General features: G+C 47.4%; 1 protein-coding gene and 1 long non-coding RNA gene across 3 annotated transcripts in view; one reads left to right on the top strand and one right to left on the bottom strand.

Moving 5' to 3' along the window:
* CRTC3 (CREB regulated transcription coactivator 3) overlaps positions 1–27092 on the top strand; it is a 102019-nt gene that overhangs the window by 48812 nt on the left and 26115 nt on the right. For both annotated transcript variants that reach the window (XM_054713269.1, XM_054713268.1), the window contains exons 3-6: positions 11954–12073; positions 21636–21697; positions 22507–22569; positions 25207–25307. In XM_054713269.1, the coding sequence (XP_054569244.1) occupies positions 11954–12073; positions 21636–21697; positions 22507–22569; positions 25207–25307 (346 nt within the window). The remainder of the gene's footprint in view (positions 1–11953; positions 12074–21635; positions 21698–22506; positions 22570–25206; positions 25308–27092) is intronic.
* Positions 4164–6091, bottom strand: LOC129148338 (uncharacterized). Its single transcript, XR_008555402.1, has 3 exons — positions 6071–6091; positions 5552–5609; positions 4164–4579 (listed from the first exon to the last, which is right to left on the bottom strand). It is a non-coding gene; the product is annotated as an uncharacterized LOC129148338 (long non-coding RNA).

Raw genomic sequence — 27092 nt, 5'->3', positions numbered from 1 at the left:
GAGCCACACTCACGGGGCCAAAGAGCCGCATGTGGCTTGCGAGCCGCAGTTTGCCGACCACGGCTCTTGGGGTTTTATGGAGGCTTCATTACATAGGCACCATGGATGAAATCCGAACTCACAAAGGAGGGGCCTGGCTCAGCATAGCTGAGTTTTGTCTCCCCAATTGTAGGCAGAGATGGGCACTTGCAGATTTTAAAAACAGGCTTCCTCCTCATGAGTCCTGCCAGATGTACCATTTGGTTGACAAAAGGAATGCCAAACCAACTTAACTTGGAGTCTCCAAACAAGCAACCAGACTCGTTTGCAGTTTTAACTCAAAAGGAGAACCTTTTCTTCCACTTTTGGTGGATTGCTTCCTCCTGGAAGAGACGGATCTTACCATAATGAATTTTTAGAAACCTCTCGTCTGGGCAGATTCCCCCACGGACGTTTGCTGATCAGCCTAAGGGAAAAACCAGAAGCGTGGCTGCATGACAAGGGAGTGGCCGGCCTGGGAAAGCCGCGGTTCCCATCTCGGGGAGGCTGGGTGGCCCTGGGTGAGGAGGCTGCGCAGTTGCTCGGCTGACCTGGAAGGGCGGTCCTCACTCTTGTGACTGTCTGAACCCAGACGGGGCAGGACGCTGTGTGTGCTCTTCATAAGCAAGGAGCCACATGAGAAGTACCCTGGGCTCTTTTACATCAAAAACAGGATGTACTTTTTTTTTTTTTTTTTTACTCAATATGCTTTATTTAGAATTGCCATGTGCTCTTATATCTAACTAAATATTCCAGATTATTTTATTCCCTCCAGAATATTTTCTCCTATGATACTTTTCTAGTTCCTTTGTGAAATTAGGTATTTATTTGTCCTGTGTAAAGTCATGTAGACAAAAGCATTTTAATATTTTTGCTGGCTGTATGGTAGAAAACTTAGCCTTCATCCCTTTTTTCCTATCTAGAGAAGTTATTGGGTTAAAGCTAAAAAACAAAAACTAAAAAACAAAACAAAACCCCACACCCTTAATTTATTAGTGCCATAATTTTATTTTTAAAAATATTAAACTTGTTAGCTAGAAATTTAAAGTATACCCAAAAGTAGAGAATAGGATAATGAACCCCTTTATACTTATTACCAGTTTCAATAATCTTTACCAGTTTAATTTACCAGAGATATAATTGACATATAACATTGTATTAGTTTAAGGTGTACAACATAATGATTTGCTACATGTATATACAGTTCACCCTTGGGAAACGTGGGATATGGGGCACCAACCCCCATGTATTCGAAAATCTATGAGTAACTTTTGATTTCCAAAAAGCTTAAGTTGTCCCTCTGTGTCCATGGTGGATTGCTTTCAAGAGTCCCCCTTGGATACCCAAGTCCAAGGATGCTCAAGTCCCCTATATAAAACAGCATAGATCGATGCATACCATCAGCCCGCTGCACCCACAGACTCCCAACTGTGGATCAAAAACAGTACAAGTATTTATTTTTAAACATGTGTGTATACGTGGACCCGTGCATTCAAACCTGTGTTGTTCAAGTGTCAGTTGTATTGCAGAGTGATTGCCATAGTAAGTCTAGTTAATATACATCACCTCACATACTAGTAGTTATAAATTTTGTTTCTTGGGATGAGAACTTTTAGGATCTTCTCTTTTAGCCACTTTCAAATATATAATACGGTATTGTTAACTTTAGTCACCATCCCTACAACTTATTTATCTTAAAATGGGAAGTATTTTGTGTTTTTTAAAAAATATATTTTTATTTATTTTAGAGAGAAAGGGAGAGGGAGAAAGATAAAAACATCAATGATGAGAGAGAATCATGGATCGGCTGCCTCCTGCACACCTCCTACTGGGGATTGAGCCTGCAACCTGGGCATGTGTTCTTGACCCGAATCGAACCCGGAACCCTTCAGTGTGCAGGCCAATGCACTATCCCCTGAGCCAAACCAGCTGGGGCAAAATGGAAAGCTTGTACCTCTTGGCCACCTTCATCCATCCCCCCAATAACTTTCAACATTTTTAAATTTTGTTTCATCTATTTCCCCCCCCCCCCCCCCCGACCACCACCACCATTTAAAAAAATCCAACTTACAGATCTCGTGTAAACCCAGCGAAGGATCTTACCAAGTTCAATGGCAGTGGTGGGTCTGGTATGATTCAGATTGCAGCAAGACTGGAAGGAGGGGGCAGGTGGTCAGTGCCAGCTAGTGACTCTTTCTTTCTTTTTAAAAAAATATATTTTATTGATTGTTTTACAGAGAGGAAGAGAGAGGGATAGAGAGTTAGAAACATCGATGAGAGAGAAACATCGATCAGCTGCCTCTTGCACACCCCCTACTGGGGATGTGCCCGCAACCAAGGTACATGCCCCTGACCGGAATCGAACCTGGGACCTTTGAGTCCGCAGGCCGACGCTCTATCCACTGAGCCACACCGGTTTCGGCAAGTGACTCTTATGTCCATTTCCTGCGGCAGGAAGAGGCAGGTGATGGGCTGAAACTAGGGGTCAGGCACTTGGCTCCCTTCCCACTTGACCTAAACTACCTACTTGACCCTCTGGCCTCTGAGGACACCTTTGGCCTTACTCTATTGGACAGTTGCTCTCCTGTTTAACCTGCCTCCAGGCCAGGCGCCTTCTGCCTGTCACTGCTCAAGTCTTAGCCCACGAAAAACACCTCTTCCCTTTACAGTTTCTGTCCTTTATCGGTCATCACCATGAGAAGCAAACCGGCTCCTTCTGGAGGAAAGGAATGGACAGACCCAATTTACCCTCAACTGGTTTCTCGAGTCATGATTTGTTAGTAGAGTTAAAAGGGGAACTGCACTCAGCGGAAGGCCTTTCTCTCTACACACATCGCACCAGGCAGGAAGGTGGGGGTGGGGGATGGGCAATTAAAACTGCTACCTCTTTTGGGGCTTGTGTGGCACTTTCTGGGAAGCCAGTAACAGGTTTTTTTTTTTTTTTTTTTTATTGATTTAGAGAGAGAAAGGGAAACATTGACTCATTGCTCCACTCATTCATGCATTCATTGGCTGATTCTTATATGTGACCTGCAACCTTGGGTATCCAGACAACCCTCTAACCAACTAGTTACCTGGCCAGGGCAACAGTGATAGGTTTTTTTAGAGGCTTGGTGTCTACATTAACCCCTGCCAGGCCCATGCTCATCCCTGAGTTGAAATTCTTCATTTTATTATGAAAAAATTGAGCTGTCCACCGATATCAGTAATTACCAATATTTTTTCATTTAAACTTTTTGATCATGCATCCAAGAGTTTTGTATACCCAATCTGGGTATGTTTGTTTATAAATTACATACATGTGCCGAAACCGGTTTGGCTCAGTGGATGGAGCGTCAGCCTGCGGACTCAAGGGTCCCAGGTCCAATTCCGGTCAGGGGCATGTACCTTGGTTGCGGGCACATCCCCAGTGGAGGGTGTGCAAGAGGCAGCTGATCGATGTTTCTCTCTCATCGATGTTTCTAACTCTATCCCTCTATCTTCCTCTCTGTAAAAAATCAATAAAATATATTTAAAAATAAATAAATAAATTACATACATGTACCACTCTACTATTACATGGTATACACAAAAAACAGAAAACTACATGGAGACAGAGCTTCTCATGTCTTCTTGCCGCCCTCTTCACATCCTGTGTACCCCCTGGGGGGCACATGCACTGTTTGCAGCCCAATGATTTAGAAACATAATAATTTACCAAACTTGTATTGGGACCTGCTGTCCCAGACGCTGCAGGTGCTGAGAGGGACAGTGCTGGGCATGGGCGTGGTGGCAGGTCCCCCGCTGCAGCCCGTGGGCCAGTAGGATGTCACACTGACCCCTCCTGGGGAGAAGCATTCGCGAGCCCTGCCTGGGACAGTGACTTTCTCATCTGCCTCTTACTGAACAGGAGCCCAGCATGAACCCTAGACCCTGTATCCTGAGCATGTTTTTTATAGTTTGTTGTTTTTTTCTTATTTTGGCAGATGAGTTAGCGTGGACCTCTGAGACCATTTTGATTGCTTTGAGTGTGTGTGTGTGTGTGTGTGTGTGTACAGATCTTTGCTGCCTTAAAAAAAAACAACTATTTTAGAGTAATATTTTAGCTTAGTTTTCTTTTTTTTTTTTTTTAATATATTTTATTGATTTTTTTACAGAGTGGAAGGGAGAGGGATAGAGAGCCAGAAACATCGATGAGAGAGAAACATCGATCAGCTGCCTCCTGCACACTCCCCACTGGGGATGTGCCCACAACCAAAGTACATGCCCCTGACCGGAATCGAACCTGGGACCCTTTAGTCCGCAGGTCGACGCTCCATCCACTGAGCCAAACCGGTCAGGGATTAGCTTAGTTTTCTTATTAACTTTCCTTCCCTTTTACCTTTCAATTCAAAGTAAGGACTAGGACGGGGCAACACAAGGGACATGGTGACAGGTTAGGTCTCAAGTGGGAAGATTGGGTGCCAGCATCTCCGCTGCTCTGCTCTGCTCTTTACAGCCTCTTCATCCTTTCAGCGGGGCTCATTTGGAGAGAGAAGGCTGCACCCCAATTCAGTTGGTCAAAAAAGGCGTAGTCTCCAAGCTTCAAAACAAAACAAACAACAAACTGCTGGCCCCTGCCTAGCAGCTCAGTCGGTTAGCATGTCATTCCGATACGCCAGTGTTGCGGGTTCTATCCCTCATCAGGGCACATACAAGAATCAACCAATGAATGCATCGCTAAGTGGAACAACAAATCGATGTTTCTCTCTCTCCCTTCATCCCTCTATCTCTTCCTTTCTCACTCCCTCTCTCTCTCTCTCTCTTTCAAATTAATAAATTAAAAACAACAAAACAACTACCCACCCCGGTGACTCACTGGCTCTGAGGCTTCAATTACCCTGCAAGACTGGGCTAAGACTAGCCCCAACATCGCGTAGCCCTTGCAGACCGTGGGGAGGAAAACCTTGCCTTGTTCCCAGAAGTTCGGGGCCTTACAGGAGTTTTGTGAACTTAAGGCCTCGCCCTCTGGTCTGTGTAAATAAGCACCAACTCCTGCCCAGGTCTGACCCCGCAGAGGGCAAAGGAAGAGGGTGGGGACCCGCAGGCAGGGAGGGCTGGCAAGACTCCGGGGGCCTGACCCAGGAGATTTGTAAAGTATTTTGACTTTATCTTTAAGGCGCCTTTTTTTTTTTTTTTTTTTTATGGCGGTATAATACAGTCTCTACCCAAGCTCTGAAATCCATTCATTCTACTCAATTCATAAGGTAGAATTAAATGGTCCTTTTAACCTCAAGGCAGTGAGTTAATGGCCTCTTCTTTGTTGTGGGCAGGTCTTCAGGACTCCCTCCCCTCATCATGAAAACCAAAGGAGGTGCTGGCTGTGGCTGGAATGATCTCCAGCTGGGTTCCACGTGAGGCACAGTTGTCGCTTTGTTAGACTGACTTACCCTTTTTAAAAGAGAGAGGGCCTCTGATGTCTCCCATTAGCTGGAGCCTGGCACCTGCCTTCCTTCATGCACCTTCCCCCAGAGAAGTGTATTCAGTACGAGGGGCTGGTCTTTCATGCACTTACCGAGATCTAAAGAAGTAAAATTCAGAACTAAAGCACCGTCACAGGCCAGCAGGAGAGCCTGCAGAGCAAAATAGTATGCGTGTGACCTCAGGCCCAAGCATTAGCTCACTCTCTCTAGTACCTTTCCAGCCAGTCTCCTGGAGAGAGGGAAGCAGACGTGGACTCAGCTACTAGCAGATACAGGAATTGAGAATGACAGCCGGGGCTGAAGGCGCACCCCCTGCTTGAGACGGCATTCTCCTGGCAGAAGGCAGAGTATGAGGATTTTGTTTGACAAGATGTCCATCGCGTTTGCTCATGAGCCACTGGCTAAAGAAAGTCACAAGGCCCTGCCAGCGTTCTTTTCAGCATCCTTCCCAGGCTGCAGCTTTCACAGTGACCTGGCGTGGGCAGCAGGTGGATGTCTGACTGAGATCTCGGGCCCTTGGGGGGAGACTGCGAGGCTCAGAATGCTGGGGAGGCCCCTAGCGTTGATGCTACTCTTGCTGTCCACGAAAGGACTCTGTAGGGTGGCCTTACCTCTAGCAAAGTGCTTCCACGTGTCAGCCACCTGGACATCCATCTTCTAAGGCCCAGTATATGGGTCAGCTCAGGCTGCCCTAACACAATCCCATGGCTGGGGGACTTAACGTTTATTTTCTCACAGTTCTGGAAGCTAGAAGGCCAAAAACCAAGGTGTCGGTAGAGTTGGTTTCTGGTGAGGACTCTTCCTGACTTACAAATAGTCACCTTGCTGTGTCCTTACATGGCCTTCCTTCTGGTGGTGTCACTTCCTCTTTTGTTTTGTTTTGTTTTGTTTGTTAATCCTCACCCGAGGACATTTTCCGTTGATCTTTTTGAGAGAGTGGAGGAGAGAGGGAAAGACAGAAACATCGATGTGAGGTAAACATGTCTATTGGTTGCCTCCTGCAGGCATCCTGACCAGGGTTTGGGCTGGGGAGGAGCCTACAACCAAGGTACTTGCCCTTGACTGGAATCGAACCTGGGACCCTTTGGTCCACAGGCCAACGCTCTCTCCACCGAGCCAAACCAGCTAGGGCTGGTGTCACTTCCTTTTATTAAGGACACTAGTCCTATTGGATTAGAATGCATCCTTATGACCTCACTTAAACCTTAAATACCTCCTTAAAGGCCCCATATCCAAATACATTTCAGGTTAGAGCTTCAACCCATGGATTTTGGAGGATACAATTCGGTCCATGAACATCCAGGATCCCTGGGATAGGGCAGCATTTGCAATACATAATTTAGTGTTCTCAACAAGCCTGCAAGGAAATTATCAGCATCATCATTTCCACTTTACAGATAAGGAAGATGAAGTAACTTCTCAGTAAGTGGAGGATCCTGGACTAGAACTGTTGCTTTGATTCCAGTCACATGTTCTTTGAACTGGAACACTGAATGTTGGCCTCATAAACATGGGAAATGAAATACTGACTAAAGCTGTAAGGGTTATGTAACATATGGAATATTATTTGTAAAATGACATTAAGAACAAAAATAGATCACAAAAATACATGTTCTCTGTGGGAACAACCATGTAAAAACTATGGATAAAAAAGCTCAATCAGCATGGCTCAGTGGTGGAGCGTCGAACTATGAACCAGGAGGTCACGGTTCGATTCCCTGTCAGGGCACATGCCTGGGTTGCGGGCTCGAGCCCCAGTGTGGGGGCGTGCAGGAGGCAGCCAATCAATGATTCTCTCTCATCATGGATGTTTCTGTCTCTCCCTCTCGCTTCTTCTCTGAAATCAATAAAAATATATATTAAACAACAAAAACTATGGATAAAACTTGAAAAGGAACAGAAAAAATGAAGTACAGGGTGGGGCAAAAGTAGGTTTATGGTTGTTCATACGGAAAATAATACAATCATTCATAAATAGTAATCCTATATAATAAAGAGCTAATATGCTAATTGGACTGAACAGCCAAACGACCTTCTGGATGTCCTTCCGGATGACCTTCCGGATGAAGCTGGGGCTGCGAGGGCCGACCAGGGCTGCGAGGGCCGAGTCCCTTGCATGAATTTCATGCATGGGGCCTCTAGTACAAGAATAAGCTCTGCTTCATGTTCTCATAACTATAAACCTACTTTTGTCCCACCTTGTACTTGGTCTTCAGGGTGGCAGGGTTCTTCCTCTCTCTCTCTCTCTCTCTCTCTCTCTCTCTTTAACTTAAGAAATGTACTTTCCAATAACAGAATTTTAGCTCTAGCAAGCAAGACAAGTTAGAAGTCGGTGGAAACAGGAGAATCATGTGTCTGTCTATCACTAGCTTTTTGGGGTCTCCAACACCATAGTGCTTGATGGGCTCCTTCCCTCTGAAACCGCCTTCAGCCCCCAGCTTCCCTGACTGGACAACTGCTCTAACTCGTTTGATGGGAGGTAGGTCCCCATGAATTGAGAATGCCGAAGCCACATATAGTTGGAAGATCAGCTGCTGCAGGGGCAGAGAATTGAAGCTGCGCCACGCTGAGGAAGAAAAGAAAATATCATATGTAAACACAGGCTGGTACCCCAAAACAGTCCCAGCAGTACAGGATTTGGGCCAGCAGCGGATAATGCAGAAAAGGAAAGGGTAGTAGGAAATCGAGAAGACATTTCCAGAGCTTTCTAAAGACCCTTGGCCGCTGCAGCCTGGCCTCTGGAAGCGCAGTCTGGCCATATGTTTTCAAGTACATTTAACATTACTAGAGTGAATATATGATCTTTATTTTTTATTGATTTCAGAGAGGGAAGGAGAGGGAGCAAGAGATAGAAACATCAATGATAAGAGAGAATCATTGATCGGCTGCCTCCTCCACACCCCACGCGGGGGATCGAGCCCACAACCTGGGCATGTGCCCTTGACCGGGAATTGAACCATGACCTCCTGGTTCATAGGTCGACACTCAACCACTGAGCCACACCAGTTGGATTTTTAAAAAACTTTTAAAATGTATTGATTTTTAGAGAGAGAAGAAGGGAAACATCGATTTGTTGTTTCCCTTCTTTATGCATTGATTGATTGATTGTTGTATGTGCCTTGGCGAGGGATCGAACCCACGACCTTGGCGTATCAGGATGATGCTCTAAACAACTGAGCTATCTCGCCAGGGCCTATATGATTTTCTTACCTGAGAATCTTCCATTTTTCTTTATCCTGGAACAGTCATCTGTCTCTTAAAATTGAGTTTATCTTGTAAAATAGGTTCTAATATAAAGTGTGTTGTGGTGCGCATCCTCTTGGTTAACAAAGGTGTTTCAAGGAATCACTCACATCCAGCTTACCTGTCAGAATGAGAATTTTTCTTCCAGGCCCAGAACTTGTTCCTCAGTAAGACCTCTTTGTTTTAGGAGTTAATAGACTTAGATTGTAAAAACAGATTGAAACAAACTAAATGAGCCCAGACATTTTATCAGCCCACTCAGGAGAAATAGGAGTAATTCCCAAATCCAATATGAGAAAATCCATATGTTTAACAAAGAAAAATGAGCCATCAATTCTTAGCTAAAGAACGCTCCCTATAAAAACATATTCCAGCCCTAACCGGTTTGGCTCAGTGGATAGAGCATCGGCCTTCGGACTGAAGGGTCCCAGGTTCGATTTCGGTCAAGGGCATGTACCTGGGTTGCGGGCACATCCCCAGTAGGGGGTGTGCAGGAGGCAGCTGATGGATGTTTCTCTCTCATTGATGTTTCTAACTCTCTATCCCTCTCTCTTCCTCTCTGTAAAAAAATCAATAAAATATATTTTAAAAAACATATTCCAGGCCTGGCTGGTGTGGTTCAGTTAGTTTGAGCAGCATCCTGGACACCAAAACGTCGAGGTTTCGATTCCCAGTCAGGGCACATACTCAGGCTGCAGGTTCAAAACCCAGTCAGGCCGCGTGGAGGAGGCATGATCTTAGGTGAAGCTTAAAAAAAAAAACAAAACACCACAGGGTGTCTCCTAAAAATGTATACACATTTTGAATGATCATCAAGACAGTGTTTATGAAAATACATTTCATTTTCAAAATGTAATAGAATCTACAGGCATCGTGTGTACATTTTTTGGGGACACAGAAGGTTGGCCTCAGAGGACTCCTTTCCTAGTAAGCGAGCTATTTGACATACTCAATTTTTTTTGACATATTCAATTGTAACTAAAAGTCTGTTTTTACCTATTTCATAAACATTCATCTCTGTGTATGCAGTGTGCATACATATCACCTCATTATGTGAGCTGTAATGGTCCAGCCTGGGGTTTATTCTCTGACAACCAGAAATGTCCTTTTTGGTGCCATTCTAAAAAATGTTAAGAATATACCCCAGGCACCCTTAAAGTATTTCGGATCTAATGACCATGGGTTTATCTTAAATGTGTTTATCCTTCATTCATGCCTTTTGGGAATCATGAGTTGCAAGTTTTCCACTTGTATCTAGATAGTGTTCTTTTTTCTCTTCTTACCTCAGGTTACAAACTCAAATATCTGACACAGTGAGTCCATAAAGCACAAGAGCGGGCTTCCTACTTACAGAGAGCAGCCACTCTTGTTTCACCCATTATTGCCATGTGGGATCCGTGTGGCCAAGATGTTCTGATTTTGCCCTAGAAGCCCCTAAGTCTGAATGTTTAATACTGTCAATTCAATCAAAATTATAAATAGTCCCCAGTCTGTAGCTGTTCCATTTTATTTATTTACTAGAGGCCCAGTGCATGATTGAATCATGCACGTGTAGGGTCCCCTACACGCTTTTGCTTTCGATCGCAGTGGAGCTGGGTGCCTGTCCGCTGGTGCACCAGGCCTTTCGGAAGCCTCCGGCTCGGCTGAGGCTTCCGAAAGGCCTGGTGCCAGAGCAGACAGGCACCCAGCTCCCCCGCTTTTGATGGTCTGCGGCGGGACGTGAGCTCGCTGCCCCAGAGGCCCCTTCTGTTCCAAAGCACAGCCATGGCTCTCCCGCCAGCCCAATCGGCTACCCCAGCCACCCCGAGTCCCGCCCCCTGCGCCTCCCTCTGGCCCAATCCTGGGTGTAGTGGAGTGATGGTAATTTACATATTACCATTTTATTAGGTAGGATAGAGGCCTGGTACAGGGGTGGGGGCCAGCTGGTTTGCCATGAAGGGTGTCCCTGATCAGGATTGGGTTCCCTTGGGGCGTGGGGCGGCCTGAGCGAGAGGCCTGTGGTGGTTTGCAGGCTGGCCACACCTCCTGGCAACCCAAGCGGAGGCCCTGGTATCTGGAATTTATTTTCCTTCTATAATTGAAACTTTGTAGCTTGAGTGGAGGCTTAGGCCTGGCAAGGGCAGGCGGAAAGCTTATTTCCCTCTGTTGCCTGGGAAACCTTGCTCTCTGTGGCTGTAGCCATCTTGGATGGGTTAATTTGCATACCCGCTCTGATCGGATGGTGGCTGTGGCTTGTGGGCGTGGCTTGTGGGTGTGTTGGAGGTATGGTCAATTTGCATATTTGTCTGTTATTAGGTAGGATTTATTTTCCCTCTAAGGACATGCTTAGAGAGAGGAAGGTAGACACACACACACACACACACACACACACACACACACACACCGATGTGAGAGAGAGAGACATTGATTGGTTGCCTTCTGTCCCGACGGTAATTAAACCTGCAACCCAGCGATGTCCCTGACCAGGAATCGAACCAGCGACCTTTGGGTGCACAGGACAACGATCAGCCCGCTGAGCCACTCCAGCCGGGCCCATTTTATTTCTGATACTATATCTGTATTTCTGGGCTCTGCGGACTGCGGGTATCCAGCTTATTTCTGTCTTAACCTTTTGCACTCGAATGTCGAGTGTGACTCGACACAGTTAGCATCGGTAGCAGGAATCGAGAAAAAGCAAGCAAGTGCAAAGGGTTAAATTTCACATCTTTCACATTTCAGGTGTACTTCCTAGCTTCTGGGATTTGATGTATGAACCCACAGTCCCCTGATTCTCCACCTCCTAACTGCGACAACGTATATTAACATATTATTCTTTCAGCTCCATCTTAATACACTAAAGATTATTTTTTAATATTTTTTATTGATTACAGAGAGGAAGGGAAAGGATGAGAGAGATAGAAACATCAATGATGAGGGAGTATCATTGACCGGCTGCCTCCTGCACGCCCCACACTGAGGATCGAGTCCGCAACCTGGGCATGTGCCCTGATGGGGAATCGAACCGTGACCTCCTGGTTCATAGGTTAACGCTCAACCACTGAGCCACGCTGGCTGGGCAAGACTATTTTTACTTATTCTCCAACTAGATAGAAAAGCTTCGTGTGCTACGTTATTTTCTTTACCTTGACTCGGGTATAGTCATGGAGTAAAATTATAAAAGCACTCTTTCCCTCTGTTTTGTTAGCCGTTGTTCCCGGGCGTGAGTGGCAGTTGCAAGGTCACAGGCCAACCTTCTCCCCTTCTCTTTGCAGCCGTCCTTTCATCAAGCCGACAGCGTGCGGGGCACCCGCCACCACGGGCTGGTGGAGAGGCACTCGAGGACCCGCTTCCACCCGCTCCACCGACGGCCGGGAGACAAGCCGGGGCGGCAGATATCCTTTCCCGCTGTCCAGGGGAGTGGGCACTGTGAAATGTTTGGGAGGCTCTCAGGATTTATCTTCCCTGCAGTTCCTCTTTGGCCTCAAAGTCGTCGTTTTATCTGATGAGTGGACGCAGTGGAAGTAAGTAAGTTGGAACCTGGAAACACCTCGGCCGCCATCGGGAAGATGATTATAGGTGTTTGCCAGAGCATCACTAAGGTTCCATTTCATACACAACATGTCATTCAGCCCCATTGCGAGGCTTTCGCTGCATCTTCTTGAGAAATCAGGAACGTCGGGGTTAAACCTGACTTTGAACCAGCGTTGAGAGATTCCGTTATCTCGCTGCAACAGATACACAAATATGTGATTTAGTTTTATTTATGTTGACCTGCTGTTAGAACTGACAGACAAGATTTCATAGGATTTTCTATTTATGGACTTTCAAACTCAGTAAAGGACAAGTGAAATAGATAGCCGGTATTTAGGAAAATTCCTATACACTCCAGGCTGTTAAGGAGGACTAAAGAGCAGAGGTGATGATCTCACCTGACAGTTTTATTTGACCGGTCCCTATCAGGGCTGGAGCTGGCGTGCTGATGGGCAGCCAGCATTGGGCAGAGGGATCTGGGGGCACAGAACCGAGCTGGACTTTGTGGGCCAGGACCTAGAATGAGCATGCTAGGAGGGCCCTGCTCTCTCCCTTCCCTCCTCATACATGGAGGTGGAGGAAGGCGCAGAGGTGGGGTGAGTCTGACTGCAGAGCCGAATTCCTGGCAGTGATGGTAGAATTGGCTTCAGGAGCCTAAAAACCAGGAAGTGGGGGGAGGGGCACTCATGTTTACTGAGCACTTACCCATGCCAGGCACTGTACTGGGCAGTTCATATGTCATTTAGTCCTCAAGGCTTACTGAGTAGTTTGCTTTTTTAACCCCCATTTTCCACGGAGGAAACTGGATGCCAGAGTTACTTGCCTAAGATTCCACTGCTGAGGTTGGAGGGGCCCGGATTCAGCCCAGGCCAAGCTGACTCCCAGCCCGGGCCCCTCCCTGTACCACCCGCATCCACTCGCTCATGACCAGGACCGTACGCAGGGCAGGCCCGTCGGGGAGTTGCAGGTGCACAGACTACTGTCCTGGCCTTCAAGCTCCTGGCAGGTTTCCATCTATTCAGAGCAAAGGCTGTACCCCCGGGGGCAGTTATTGCTCCCCTCTTTCTGCCCCCAGGGACATATACCTCATTTGGTCCACTGAGATACTCCGACTCCTAGGTTTGTTTTTTATTTTTATTTTTTAAAGGCATTATTTTATTTTATTTATTTATTTTTAAATCCTCACCTGAGGATATTTTCCCATTGATTTTAGAGAGAGTGTGGAAGAGAGAGGGAAAGACAGAAAGAAATATCGATGTCACAGGAACACATCGATTGGCTGCCTCCTGCATGTACCCCAACCAGGGCCCGGGCTGGGGAGGAGCCTGCAACCGAGGCACCTGCCCTTGACCGGAATCGAACCTGGGACCCTTTGGTCCGCAGGCCGGCGCTCTATCCACTGAGCCAAACCGGCTCGGGCCTGACTCCTAGTTTTGTATGGTACGTGGCCATTATTAGGGAAAGTGAAGATGACAACTGATGCTGAGAATTCCTTTCTGGAATGTGTGGTAACTTTTACGTAGAATGGAGGAGGGAAAGGAGAATTGAGGCGGTTCTTCAGCTAATTCACACAGGTGTGGGTGGAGCAGTACGGCAAACCATTGTGCAGATCACTTGGAATTTTCAAGCAAAAGCCTTTGAGTGTTTCTTCGCTTGATTTAACAATATATCTTTTTCTGATTTCTCAATTTCCTCTTTCTATGTAGGTGCTCTCTCTAAATATCCTGAGTGTGTGTGCGGGTGTGTGGTTATCTCAGATCCTTTTTGCAGCAAGTGTAGTCTAAATATATACACATGCTTACAGCTATTATAACCAAAGGAATAACTTAGAAGAGAAGGGGGTTGAAGAAAAGCCACAGAGAGGAATATTCATTCACCCAATGATTTAAGTATATGCTAGTGTCAGGCACCATTGTAGACATTGCTGATATTATGCAAAAAATATTATGGTCCGGCCCTAGCCAGTTTGGCTCAGTGGATAGAGTGTCCGGCCTACGGACCGAAGGGTCCCGGGTTTGAATCTGGTCAAGGGCACGTACCTCAGTTATAGGCTCCTCCCTGGCCGGGCCCTAGTTGGGGGCATGTAGGAGGCAACCAATTGATATGTTTCTCTCACATTGATGTTTCTCTCTGTCTTTCCCTCTCTCTTCCACTCTCTCTAAAAATCAATGGAACAATATCCTCAGGTGAGGATTAAAAAAATAAAAAATAATATGGTTCCTACCCTCAAGTTGCTGATAGTTCATTCCGAGAGGCAGCTAGGCAAAGACGTGGTCACAGCACAGTGCAGTGAGTAGAGTGAAGCAGCTCAGGGGCTGGGTGAGCTCATAGGGGCAGCCTGAACCAGTCTTGGGGGGATGGAGAAGGCATCCTGGGGGAAAATCGGAGGCTTGAAGGATAAAAAAGAAGTAAGAGGAGAATGAGTTCATGTATCCGACAGGTATTTACAGAGCTTCTTCTCTGGGCAAGGCACTGTGGTAAGCACGGGGGCCTCAGTGGTGAGTAGACAGACATGCCCCTGCCTTCTTGAGTATACTGTCCTGTGGGAGATGACAAACAGCAAACAGGCAAATAAGTGATTAACCAGTTAATTGCCATGATATTTTTTTAAAATGTATTTTATTGATTTTTTGCAGAGAGGAAGGGAGAGGGATAGAGAGCTAGAAACATCGATGAGAGAGAAACATCGATCAGCTGCCTCCTGCACACCCCCTACTGGGGATGTGCCCACAACCAAGGTACATGCCCTTGACCGGAATCGAACCTGGGACCCTTGAGTCCGCAGGCCGATGCTCTATCCACTGAGCCAAACCGGTTAGGGCGCCATGATATTTTGAATTTAATTTAGAAAGGTCCGCCACTTGCGTCATAAACACTATGGCAGTTAACTGGTTAAGGAAACAATGTCAAATGGTCGTGAGTGACAGAGAGAGAGGCAAAGAGCTGGGAGGGAATGTTCCAGGAGAGGGAGAGCTTGTGCAGAGTCCCGGAAGCGGGGGCTACTCTGTGTTCAGGAGACTCTGTCTCTTTTCAGGGGAAATAGCACAGGATATGACTGGGCCCTAGATGTGTGTCACTGTGCGAGCCGATGAATTCCTAAGGGAAGGAAAAGCAGAAACCCAGTTAATACTCAGATAAGTGAAAGTTGTTCAGCAAACAGGACAAGTCTGATCCGCAGAGCATGAGATGTCTCTAGATTCTCTTCTTAAGCACCTAACTGGGGTCCTGGGACTGGACAGCTGAGTCAAAAAGTGTTCTTTTAAAAATATATGTATATTTTTATTGATTTCAGAGAGGAAGGAAGAGGGAGAGAGAGATTGAAACATCAATGAGAGAGAATCACTGATTGGCTGCCTCTTGCACGCTCCCTACTGGGGATCGAGCCTGCAACCTGGGCATGTGCCCTTGACCAGAAACAAACCCGGGACCCTTCAATCTGCAGGCTGATGCTCTATCCACTGAGCCAAACTGTCTAGGGCCAAAAAATGTTCTTTAAACATGGGCCTGCCCATTAAGGAACAGCGAGTCTCTTTTGAGGAATCAAGGGACTATGCGCTCCAGTTAAATACAAAAGTGAAATGATCTTAGGCGGAAGATATTAATACATTCAGGAGAACCTGGAAGAAGAGGGCTGTGATCCACCTTGCCTTTCGTGGGCTGCAATCATTTGATTGTGAAAGAATTTACTGCCCTGGCCGGTGTTGCTCAGTGGTAGAGTGTCAGTCTGCACACCGAAGGGTCTTGGGTTCGGTTCCCAGTCAAGGGCACGTACCTGGGTTGCAGGTTAGATCCCACATGTGGGAGGCAACCAATCAATGTCTCTCACATCAGTGTTTCTCTCCCCCACCCCTTCCGCTCCTTTCTTTCCCCCTTTCCACTCTCTAAAAAAACAATGGGAAAATATCCTTGGTGAGAATTAACAAAACAAAAAAAGAATTTGCTTAAAATGGTTGCCTTTGACACTTGTCTATTAAATCCTTAGCGAAGTTTTTTGTTTTTTTTTTAATATATTTTATTGATGTTTTTACAGAGAGGAAGGGAGAGGGAGAAAGAGTTAGAAACATTGATGAGAGAGAAACATCAATCAGCTGCCTCCTGCACACCTCCCACTGGGGATGTGCCCACAACCAAGGTACATGCCCTTGACTGGAATCGAACCTGAGACCCTTGAGTCTGCAGGCCAACACTCTATCCACTGAGCCAAACCTGTCAGGGTTTTAGGGAAGTTTTATCATTTGAAAGTATTAACACTGATTTGAATCCTTGTTCAGACAAAAAGAAAAATTGCATTCAGAATTCTCTTGTCACAGCTGTTTCTTGGCTGGGTGCTATTCTAGAATAGGCAGACCGGCCCAGACAGCAGTTCAGTGCTCTGATATGGTGATCGTAAATGAAACGAACATTAACAAATATTGCAGCTTCCTCCCAGAGTGGGCAGCCACACCAGCAGAGCTCTGGTCCGAGGAGATCCCTCCTGCAGTGGGCGGCCATCCCCGCAGAGGAGGCTGGTGCGTGAGCCTGGCTGTTGGCATGGGTGGACACTACAGGCAAAGACCAGGGCACTGCCCAGCAGGCTTCTGGCCGGGGCCACATTCACGGCAGGAGAGAGGCTCTGCCTGGTCCCTGGCGAGGCCCGGGTGTCAGAACTCGGGACAGGAGCTCTCCTCCCTCTGCAGCCGCTCACTGCTCAGTCCTCATGGGCAGTAAATGCGTATCCCAGGTACCACCTCGTTGAATTTCCGAACTATTAACATAAATTTACAGCAGATATATTAGTATCTCAGACCTATGGGTAATACACTGAAAAAGGAGGGAAACACGGATGAATTATAGAAACTGGCTTCCTGGAAAAGAGATGTGCTTGCCCTAGCTCTGTGGTCAGCTCACGAGTCACATGCGGCTCTTCGGCCCCTTGAGTGTGGCTCTTGCACAAAATACCACGGCCTGGGCGAGTCTATTTTGAAGAAGTAGTTAGAAGAAGTTCAAGTTTAAAAAAATTGGTCTCTCAAAAGAAATTTCAGTCGTTGTACTGTTGATATTTGGCTCTGTTGACTAATGAGTTTGCCGACCACGGCTCTAGCCGGTTTGGCTCAGTGGACAGAGCGTCAGCCTGCGGACCAAAGGGTCCCCGGCTCGATTCTGGTCAAGGGCACGTACCTGGGTTGCAGGCTCCTCCCGGCCCCGGCCCTGGTCAGGGCGCGTGCAGGAGGCAACCAATCAATGTGTTTCTCTCATGTCAGTGTTTCTCTCTGTCTCTCCCTCTCTCTTCCACTCTTCCTGAAAATCAATGGGAAAATATTTATCCTCGCGTGAGGATTAGGAAGGAAGGAAGGAAGGAAGGAAGGAAGGAAGGAAGGAAGGAAGGAAGGAAGGAAGGAAAGAAAGCGTTTTTAGAAAGAGAGTAAAGCAAATGTTTAGAACATTTCTGATATATATTCCCGAGGAGGTTTGAGAATGTACTGCATCTGTTTTTTTTTTAAATATATTTTATTGATTTTTTACAGAGAGGAAGGGAGAGGGATAGAGAGTTAGAAACATCGATGAGAGAGAAACATTGATCAGCTGCCTCCTGCACACCCCCTACTGGGGATGTGCCCGCAACCAAGGTCCATGCCCTTGACCGGAATCGAACCTGGGACCCTTCAGTCCGCAGACCGACGCTCTATCCACTGAGCCACACCGGTTTCGGCAATGTACTGCATCTTAACTAGTGTGAACAGCCGGGAAGAGATGCCTTACCACCTGGCGATTAGGAATGGCTCTCCTCTCTGGAATGGGTCTGGCTTTGATTCTTTTCACACAATGAGATGGAAATTTTAGGGTGTTGGTTTGTAGAACACCATTCTTTGAAGTGCATGGTCTGTGCTCTTCCTCAGTGAGTAGGGGGGCTCTAGAAGGCCGCCAGTTAAGAAACCTCTTTGCCCGGGGGGTGTGGCTCAGTGGTTGAGCATCAGCCCATGAACCAGGAGGTCACTGGTTTGATTCCCGGTCACGGCATATACATGGGTTGCAGGCTGCTAGCCGATTGATGGTTCTTTCTCATCAATGTTTCTATCTCTATCCCAACCCCTTCCTCTCTCTAAAATCAATTAAAACTTTTTTTTTTCGTATTCTTATCTTTAACCCGGGTTTTCCCAAATTTATTTGATCACAAAACCCATTTTTTTCCTCACACTCACTAGAGATTTTCATCTCAAAGGACAAGGAAATGCTGGTTTTTAGAGTTTTAAGGGGAAAAATATTCAGATTTCAAAATTCTACGTGCCACCGATTTGTCACTCGCACGCTAAGAGAAACAGGACGATGTTCTCGTGTGTGCACAGACTCAAAAAGATGCCACGTTTGACTTTCAGATGGGTCCTGCTAGTCAGCGTTGGAGGGGAAAGGACCAGAGGAAGTAGAGTGATGGTGAACACGTGGGTGGAGAAATTAGAAGGCCCCCGGTTGTGACCAGTTTTATATATTAAACCTGTCCCTGGAACTCATCGTGCGGGGTGTGTGTGTGGGGAGGGAGGGTTGGATTAAGCAGACTCCAAGTTCCCATCCCACCAGCTGCCTGGAAGGCCACAGGCCTGTCCCCAGACTCTGCCCCTGGTAGAACAGGGTGTCAGAGGGTAGGAGAGAAGACGGCACCCCCACTGCCTCCGAGGGCAGGTCCCGAGCCGCCCCAGGTGCACTCGCCACATGGAAACAGGAAGCCAAAAGGAGAAGGCTGCTCTGGGCACCAGCCACGGGCAGGCCGCGCCGAGAGGCAGGGTGGGGCTGGTTTGGAGCGTCTGTGGCTCCGCGGCCCCACCCGCGTGCAAACACCACCAGATGTCTTCTCTTATCAGCACCCGAGCTACTCCCCTTCCTTTGGGGAAGAGTGAGTAAGAACTTTCCCTCTAACACTCCCCCAGGGGGAAGGGTAGGAGTCCCCTGTGGATGGATTGAGGCTGGAACAGAGAGGGACTTTCCCCTAGAGGACTGCAGAGACATGGGGGGAGGGAGAACGGATGCGGGGGCCCCTGAGGTTCCCAACTGGAGCCCCCAGGTGGCTGGTGCTCTCCATTAAGCACGATAGACCGTCGAATGGACGTCAGAAAGGCCGCGCTGCTGACTACACCACGTTGGAATAACCCGTGGTTGGTCACGGGGTTACTGTCACACCGCTGCCGTCTAATTTGTATTTCCAGGACTGGATCGTTGGACTCAGTGACTTCAGGGATGGCAGGGTGCTGAGAGAGGTGGGGAGCTGCTGCTTGGTGAAATTAGGCTTTTCTGGACACACAGTCACCAGATTCTAAGGGAAAGAGAAAGAAGCACAGGTTATAGATTCAGAAGCTGCTGCCTGATGGTTCTGCCGGCTGAAAGGCTGATCTGCTCCGTCTCTGAGGGCCTTCTCACTTCTTTTCTTTTCTTTTATTATTTCTTTTCTTTTTAATTTTTTATTTAATTTTTATTTTTTTATAATTCTTTATTGTTTAAAGTATTACATTGAATCCTTTTTCCCCCATTGACCTCTCCCCTCTTGTTCCCCTACCCTCCCGCACATCCTCCCTCTCCCCACTGACTGTCCATGGGTTTTGCTCATATGCATGCATGCAAGTCCTTTGGTTGATCTCCCATCCCCACTCCCCGCCCCCTTCACCCTCATTTTCTTCCTTTCCCCTGAGGTTTTATGGTCTGTTCAATGCTTCTGTGTCTCAGGATCTATTTTAGTTTATCAGTTTATGTTGTTCATTATATTCCACATATGAGTGACATCATGTGATGCTTCTCTTTCTCCGACTTTAATCCTCACCTGAGGATACTTTTCCATTGATTCTTAGAGTAGAAGGAAGGAAGGAGAGAGAGAGAGACAGTGAGAGAGACACATCGATTGGTTGCCTCCCGCATGGAGTGGGGATCGAGCCTGCAACCGAGGCACATGCGTCCGACAGGAATTGAACCCAGGACCCTTCAGTCTGGGGACCGACGCTCTAGCACTGAGCCAAACTGGCTAGGGCGGACCTTCTTATTTCTTTACCACCGTTTCCTCTTCTGTCTCCTGCGGTCTCTTCCAATCTGTCCTTCCTACCATTAAGCCTAATAGTTAGTGTTAAAGAAATGTCTCTCTTGGAAAATCTGTTTTCTTTTATTGACTCAATTCAGATTAAGCAATGAGATAACTAGACAAGACACAGCTAATACACAGGAAGCGAAACTTGTGATCAGAATGCTTCTCCTGGCAAGGGGACATTTCACCAAATCGTTAGGAGCTCATTAGCTCAGTGCCCACATTTCACCTGGGGGGCCCAGTCTCGCCTTCGTGCCACTCCCTTCTCCATCAAGGGTCCTATTTCCTCCTGAGTCCAGCATGATGACTTTTTTTTAAAAAGATATATTTTTATTGATTTCAGAGAGGAAGGGAGAGGGAGCGAGAGAGAGAAATATCAATGATGAGAATCATTGATCGGCTGCCTCCTGCACGCCCCACATGGGATCAAGTCCCACAACCTGGGCATGTGCCTTGACTGGGAATCGAACCATGACCTCCTGGTTCATAGGTTGACACTCAACCACTGAGCCACACTGGCCAGGCATGCTGGCTTCTTTTAAAGAGAATCATTGAGGGTTTTTGAGCAAGAGGGTGATATGATTAAGCATGTTTTAGAAGACTATTCTTTGGGTGTAGTGACTGAATTCACCAAAATTTCTCCACTGCATTGTGGGTGCAGGTGCAGGGGCGTGCTGGTTTCTCCACGTACGTGGTGCACGCTCCAAGGCGTGGGAGGCCCACAGAAGAACAGAATCTGTGGAGCGGAGTCCCTGACCACTTAAGGAAGTTCCCATCTCTCCACAAGCTGATGGTTATTAGTAACAGTACTTGCGTGACTTGAAAAAGGAAACACCGGCTTATGTCACCCAAAGGCTAGAGCCAAGGATTCACGCAGCAGCATTGAGACTGTATCAGGGAAGTGCCCCCGCTGTGCTGTTGTCATGCGTAGACAGGCTTTCACCCCCTCAATTGGGGGAACCCCTTTTTCTTCCCCTCGAAGGACTTCCTGTTTGTGTCACAAGCTCATCCCTGAACCATTCGCTGTTTCCTAGAGCGTCAGGTACCTGGATGGGAAGACCCGGCCTGGGTCCCTCCCGAGAGGCAGGGAGGCCTGCGCAGAACGACAGTCCTACCAGGTTTGGGTGGGGGTGGAGGGAGTTCTTAAAAACAGAAGCTCCTGCAGACATGAAAAATCAGAAACGCCCACGTGAATCACACGAAGATGGCCCTGGTTAGGTGTGGACGCTCCAGGGGAAGTGATAAGAGCACCCGAGGAAGAGCTGGTGGGTGGAGAGGGAAAGATAAAGAGCCAGAACCTCCGCAGTGTAACTCTCCGTAATTCCCCGCCTCGTTTCTGCTCCACCTTTTCATTACGTTTATTTTTCCTTAATTAAAAATTCTACTTTGATGGTAGCACTTTTGGAGCCAATTACTCCTCACAGCCCCTGGACGAGAGTTGGCCAAGGTAAGCAAACCCTATTTTAAAGATAAGATGGGCATGTGTTCATTTTAGAAACTTTTGCTCTATTTTATCTGCCTTGAATTCTGTTCCAGAAATTTCTCATATAAAACAGAATCTTGTTTGCTCTTACAAAACTTAAGTATTTTCATGTGTAATCATAGGCTGATATGAAAGTCTAAAATGAAAAGTTATTTAGATCTTCACTTTTAAAGCCAAATAGAAACATATTTGGAATATATTTGCCAATAGAATACTCTGACTTATTATTCTTATACTAGAGGCCCGGTGCATGAAATTCAAGCAATAAAAATATATTTTTTAAAAAGGTTTCAAAGGTGTTTGTTTGCCCCACACCTTTTTATTTATTTATTTTTTTAAACATATTTTTAAAATATATTTAATGATTTCAGAGAGGAAGGGAGAGGGAGAGAGAGAGAGAAACATCAATGATGAGAGAGAATCATTGATCGGCTGCCTCCTGCACGCCCCCCAATGGGGATCGAGCTCGCAACCCACTGAGCCAAACCGGCTAGGGCTGCCCCACACCTTTTTAAACTCTATATGCCCAGCTAGCTAGTCCCATTCTCACAGATTTGGGGCAGTTTTATCATAGAAATCAGAAATCCTAGGAACCAGAGAGATTATTCAGTCTGATGTCATTTTCATCGTGATGAGCAACACGGGCATTTTGAAGGGACTTCCTGAGGTTGCACAGCCAGGCGAGTGGAAAAGTCAGTTCTCAGACCCACGTCTGAGTCTCTGCTCTGCTTCTTGTGGATTGAACTCCTTTTTATCTTATTCTGTGTTTAAAGGCAACAGCGTCCTTGGAAGGAAGAAAAGCATCCTGGGTTCAGGCTGACATCTGCGCTTAACAGGTACAGGCATTGCTTCCTAATAGAAATAACTTGGAAAGAAACCAATCCGTTTGATCGCCCTGATGCTCTTCATATAGTGCCTCGTTGCCAGAGTCTGTTCATAACTAATTGTGTTTATATGAAGTGTTAAGAAAACAAACCTCAAACCCCTCACCATTTATTGAATGTCCACTGAGGACAGACTAATACAGTTAAGAACATGAGGTCTGGGATGAGACTACAGCAAGCATGTCAAACTCAAAGGCTAACACGGGCCAAATAAAGGAGGCATGCGGCCCGCGGCCTGCGAGTTTGACATGCTTGGGCTACAGGGTTTGCCTCTTTCTATGTGACCTTGAACAAGTTATTTAATTCTGTGCTCGCTTTTCTCATTTGGAAAAGGGAGATAATAGTATCTGCACTAAGGGACGGTTATGAAGATTAAATAAGAGAATACATGGGAATGGTATGTATTCAGTAAGCGTTAGCTATTGTTAGGACTCTTGGGGTGTATGTTATTTAGTCAATCCTGATAACGTCCTATAAGAACGAGGTTTTGTGTGTTGTTTTCTGTTCTAAGAGATTAATGACTTGTCCAAGGCCACTTAGCTAATACATGATGAAACTGGGATTTAAAAAAAACACAAAAAAACTTCTTATAGTGCAAAATTTTAAACATACACAAAAAGGAAAAGAGTTACACGAAGTCCCTTGTGCTCATCTTTCAGCTTCAGTCTTTAGCATTCTGCCATTTCTTCTCTAACCCCCACCCCATCCCACAGCTGGCTAGATATAATCTTTCACTATAAATATATCTAACAGTTTAAGGCTGGTAAGAACCTTTTACAACAAACAGAACGTAACCGCAGTTTCATTATTGCACTTTACAAATTAACAATAACTCATTAATATCATTAATACCAGCCTGTATTCAAATTTTCCCAGGGGGCCCCCTCTAGCTGCTAGAGGGGATGCTGCCCGATTCATGAATCACTTCATAAAGCCAATTAGATCTTCAAAAGAGACAAACACAACATCTCCCAGTTATCTCCCTGCATCTGATACTCTCTATTGAGTCTCTGTGACTCGAAAGGAGCTGGATCTGAACCCAGGGCCCTCTGACCCGAGCCCATGCTCTTCCTGTTGCAACACGCAAGCTCTGACCGCCTCTCCCTGGTCTGGACCACAGCCACGGGCAATGAGGCCAAGAGGCCATCACCTGAACAGGCCACAAAGACGCATTTTAGGCTGATTGGAAGCCCACACGTCGTTTTTATGGCAGACAGCTCGACCTGCATGAGACAACCATCATCTCTTGGAATCGAGGCTGTTTAGAAGTTGGAGCTGTCTGGGGAATTCCAGAAATACGCTCTAGACCAGTGGTCGGCAAACTCATTAGTCAACAGAGCCAAATATCAGCAGTACAACTATTGAAATTTCTTTTGAGAGCCGAAAACCGACTTCTGCGCATGGGCCACGAAGTTTCAATTGCACTGTATGTGCGCGCCCGCACGTGGTATTTTTAAAAAATATATATTTTATTGATTTTTTACAGAGAGGAAGGGAGAGGGATAGAGAGTTAGAAACATCGATGAGAGAGAAACATCGATCAGCCTCCTCCTGCACACTCCCCACTGGGGATGTGCCCGCAACCAAGGTACATGCCCTTGACCAGAATCGAACCTGGGACCCTTGAGTCTACAGGCCGATGCTCTATCCACTGAGCCAAACCGGCTAGGACTCGCACGTGGTATTTTGTGGAAGAGCCACACTCAAGGGGCCAAAGAGACGCATGTGGCTCGCGAGCCGCAGTTTGCCGACCACTGCTCTAGATCAGCGGTTCCTGTGTTTTTTGTCCTTTACCACCTTAGAAGCCAGGGAGACCCTAGAGTGTCTGTTTGTGTCGGTGTATCTATGGTGATTTGTCTATTGATATTAGAAATTAAATTGAGAGATATTTAAATGTTACTTATTCATGAATTTGAAAATAGCCAAGTAAAAATAATAAACCCATCGCATGCTCACATAAATATTTCTTTAAGAAACAAAATGACATTTTCCAAAACAGAAAAGTGTATTGAGACGAGTGGCATTGTAATCTCTTCTACGAATCCCTTGACCAAAGTTAGGTCCTCTGCCGATGCATTTAGTGGGCAGTGACTTCACATGTCACACGGCTTCTGTCACTCTCCACTGTGCTCACCAGAACGAGCGAAGGGGCAAAGGTCATTCTAGTGTTAACTGCAAGTCCCTGGATTTGTACTGCCCCCGAAAGGGTCTGAGAACCGCTGCAGCGGTGAGCCTTCAGACAGGAGTTCCTCTCAGTGGAGGAAGGATGGGCAGGGGTTGGAGGAAGCCACGCATCCCAGGCCTTACTGATCCATTTCCCAGGCCTTATTGAAATAGACCAGTCAGCTGTGCCAGCGGCTTCAAGGTGTAAAGCTGTGCGAGCACAGATGACAGTCATGTGGGGTGTGGGTGATCTTCAGTGGCTGTCACTGATGTGAGGGACTTCAGGTAGGTCCCGATCCCTCATTGCGTGGATCATCGGCAAGAATCATCCTGACCTTCTCTCCCGTTGGTGATGTTCAGCAGAGACTATTGCGTTGTCACGAAGGAAAAACGGATTTTCAGCCACACTCTCTCCTCCCCCCTCAGGACCAATTCTGATTCTGCTCTTCACACGAGTGCTCTAAGCACCAAGCCCCAGGACCCCTATGGAGGAGGGGGCCAGCCGGCCTGGCCGGCCGCGTACATGGGTAAGACACACGGCCCTGCCCGCCGCGGCTCTGCTTCTGCCTGTCCTGGGGCATCTTGCCTGGCGCATGCCCTCCCCAGCCCGGTGGTCTCCCGAGAAGGAGCGGCGGGGAGGTGTGTGCGCTCCGGCGGATGAGTGGCGCTTACAGGTCACATGCTTGGTTGCAGCCTCTTCCATGGCAGGTTCTCCCCCCTCAGCCGCTCCGGGCCTCCGTTTCCTTTCTTCCTCCCACTCATCGTTTTCATGTGGACTCCTCGTGGCTTTCTACCCGGTCTCCTCACTTCCGGGCCTATATACTTCTCATCCAGTTTTACGTGATTTATCTGAAGGTCCTCTTTTCTCACCTAGGATCTGAGCAAACGGAGAAATAAAATCAGAGGTGACAGGTGAAGCTAAATGTCTTTACTAGTGAGACGAGGATGCGGATGTTCTCTGGCTCCATGCCCATTATGACTGAGCCCACTGTCCGGCAGCCTGGCCCAGGCCGAGTGCCATGGGAGGGTGAGGTCAGGCTGAAGGGCAGGTCGAGCAGAGAGGGCCTGAGGAGGAGAGGGACTGGACGGGGGCTGGGCACCGCCTGCCCCGTTGTTCCCCATTTTGCCAGGTAGACCATCGTTCTGCCTCCAGAGTGAGTGAAGCGGAGGAGAGAGCGGGAGCGGCGGGAGTGGGAAAGCCTTCTCCTGCCATCTGCTTCCAGAGTGAACTCACGTCTGATCACAGTCTCCTGCGTACAGTCCTCCGTGCCCCCTCCGTCCAGGAGAGCCCCAGTCTCGGCTGGAATGACAGGAGCTCCAGGACCTCTCCCCCCCCCCGCCCCCCCGCTTCTCTCCTCACTCCCCAAGTCAGCCGTGAGGACCACATTGGGGCCTGCTAATGTCTCATTCTGTTCTCATCTCTTCCTCCCATAACTCACTCCTGACCTGCCTGATCAACACCCTCCGCTTTGTCATCATTTCTGTGGGGCCATCCTTGGCCTCCTCTCTTTGCCAGAATTGTCCTTCTAACATCCCAAAGCTCCTGCGTGCAGGTGGCTCTCTCGGCACCTGTGTCTCTCCCGTGTTCAGAGTCGGTTTCCTGAAGTCAGCATCTTACTGGTCTTACCTGCAGCACTGGGCCTGGCCGAGGAGCCCTCAGCGCTGGGAAGTGCGGAGAAACCACAGGGAAACTCGCTAGCATCAGCCTGCACGTGCCACAGGCTGGCTCGCTGAGCCACAGCCCGGCCTGCCCCTCGGGGGGTATAATCTAGTAGGAACAGTGGCTCTGATGGCCCCTTCCATGTGCCAGTCCGTACTCCAGATCGACCCTTGTCCGCAAACAGGAACGACGATGTGTTTGGTCTTGAAACGCAAATCAATCTTCAGCCAAGCTTTTCTGGATTCTTCACTTTTTAGTCAATTTAAAGCAGGGGTCCTCAAACTTTTTAAACCGGGGGCCAGTTCCCTGTCCCTCAGACCGTGGGAGGGCCGGACTATAGTTTAAAAAAAAACTATGAACAAATTCCTATGCACACTGCACATATCTTATTTTGAAGTAAAAAAAAAAACAACAGCAAAAACACCCGCATGTGGCCCGCGGGCCGTAGTTTGAGGACGCCTGAGTTAAAGCCTAATGGTCTGTTCCTTCTGATGAGAACATGGCTGGCCTTACGTTCTTGCACATAGTAGGACAGGTCTTAGTACTAACTGTTCCCTCGTGCAATCAGAGGTGACCAAACCGTTGTTGCTTGTGAAGTGTAGGGTCTTTCAGAATTGGGGAAGGCCATCCAGCCGAGGTTCCACCCACGGGG

This window comes from Eptesicus fuscus, chromosome 25 (genome assembly GCF_027574615.1).
Source record: "Eptesicus fuscus isolate TK198812 chromosome 25, DD_ASM_mEF_20220401, whole genome shotgun sequence".
NCBI lineage: Eukaryota > Metazoa > Chordata > Mammalia > Chiroptera > Vespertilionidae > Eptesicus > Eptesicus fuscus.
Note: the sequence above shows the minus strand (reverse complement) of the source record. Positions and strands in the feature narration are given on the sequence as shown.